The sequence below is a fragment of the Gekko japonicus genome, unplaced genomic scaffold (genome assembly GCF_001447785.1).
Source record: "Gekko japonicus isolate JY-2015 unplaced genomic scaffold, Gekko_japonicus_V1.1 scaffold6228, whole genome shotgun sequence".
NCBI lineage: Eukaryota > Metazoa > Chordata > Lepidosauria > Squamata > Gekkonidae > Gekko > Gekko japonicus.
This window is the reverse complement of record NW_015161015.1, coordinates 17,705-19,308: the sequence shown is the minus strand read 5'-3', so window position 1 is coordinate 19,308 and position 1,604 is coordinate 17,705. Positions and strand designations below refer to the sequence as shown.

The following is a 1,604-nucleotide window of genomic DNA, read 5'->3' as shown; positions in this document are numbered from 1 at the left end:
TTATTCTACTGGTACCGATGTCTTCCTCACCCACAACTTCTTCAAAGCATGCTTCATCTCTTTGTTCCTCAGTGTGTATATGATTGGATTCAGGAGTGGGGTCACGGCGGTGTAGAAGACAGCCACCACGCCATCCAGGGGGTCCTGAGAAGCTGGCCTTAGATAGATGAACACCAAGGGGACGTAGTACGTCACCACCACAGTGATGTGGGCAGCGCAAGTGGAGAAGGCCCGGCGTCGGCCCGCAGCACTCCGGATCCTCAGGATGGCGGAGATGATGTACACGTAGGAAGTGAGGATGAGGAAGAAGCAGGTCATGGCCAAGAAGCCAATGTCTACAAAGGTCACCATTTCGTTCAACGACGTGTCAGCACAGGCCAATTTCAACACTGCTGGGATGTCACAGAAAATATAACCCACTCGGGTCCCGCAGCCGTAGGGCAAGTGAAAGGTCAGGCCGGTCTGTATCATGGAGTGCACCGAGCCACCAAACCACGTCCCAAAGGCGAGGCACAGGCAGATCTTCCGGTTCATGAGGGTGCCGTAACGGAGGGGTTTGCAGATGGCCAGGAAGCGGTCGTAGGCCATCACCGTGTACAGGAAGCATTCTGTGCAGCCCAGGAAGTGGAAGAAGAACAGCTGGGTCACACAGCCACCAAAGGAGATGACCCTGCCACCCGTTATAAATCCAGCAATCACCTTGGGCACTATCACAGAAGAGACGGTCATGTCCAAGAAGGACAGGTGGCAGAGGAACCAGTACATGGGCCTGTGCAGCCGGGGCTCAAATCCCACGGCCAAGAGGATGAGGAGGTTTCCAAAGACTGTCATCAGATAGATGAGCAAAAACAAGAGGAATAAGGGGGCTCCTAGTTCAAGGGGGTATGGGAATCCCACTATGACGAATTGATACCGTTCTGTTCGGTTTTCGCTCTCCATTCGTGCAGGGAAAAGGTAGGTCACCTTAATGATGTCAGTGATGTAAAAAGCAGTTCACATGCCTCTTCAACTGTTCACCTCAAGGTACAATCATGCATAATCTCCTATGCGGTTTCTAAGAGAGAGGGGGGGGGAAAACAGGCATATTATATATGAGGGGGAGGAGGAGGTAGGTACCCTGTGAGGTAGGTGGGACTGAGAGGTTTCTGAGAGAACTGCTCTTGAGAGAACTGCTCTCTCTTTTTTAAAATACTTTATTGTTTTAATTTGTCAATACAGAAAGTAATATCAGAAATGCTTCAAATTATTAAATGTACCTCAAAATACAATATTCTAAAACGAAGTCAATGTGCTTTATACAACCTAACAATTTTACAAAAAGATCCTCTATTAAGCATAACATTGTTGTCCTAATGAGTTAGGGAAGTAATAGATAAGTATTCCATCATTTGTTAGCTGACATTTCCCTAGTAAATTTCACATCACTAGCCATTTGTCATAATATGCATTTGTTGTTGCTGTTGTTCAGTCGCACAGTTGAGTCCAACTCTTCGCGACCCCATGGACCACATCATGCCAGGCCTTCCGGTCTTCCGCCGTCCTCTGAAGTTGGCTCAACTTCATGTTCGTTGCATCGATGACACTGTCTAACCATCTCATTCTTT

At 48.0% G+C, this 1,604-nt stretch overlaps 1 protein-coding gene across 1 annotated transcript; it reads right to left on the bottom strand.

Annotated features, from left to right (window-relative positions):
- LOC107122582 (olfactory receptor 10G6-like) lies at positions 1-939 on the bottom strand. The gene has a single exon (XM_015425704.1). The coding sequence runs from the start codon at positions 937-939 to the stop codon at positions 1-3; it is 939 nt and encodes a 312-aa protein (XP_015281190.1).
- Between the last annotated feature and the right edge of the window lie 665 nt (positions 940-1,604).

Excerpts from the sequence above, each read along its gene's own strand:
- LOC107122582 (XM_015425704.1), bottom strand. The coding sequence starts at position 939 with ATGGAGAGCGAAAACCGAACAGAACGGTATCAATTCGTCATAGTGGGA.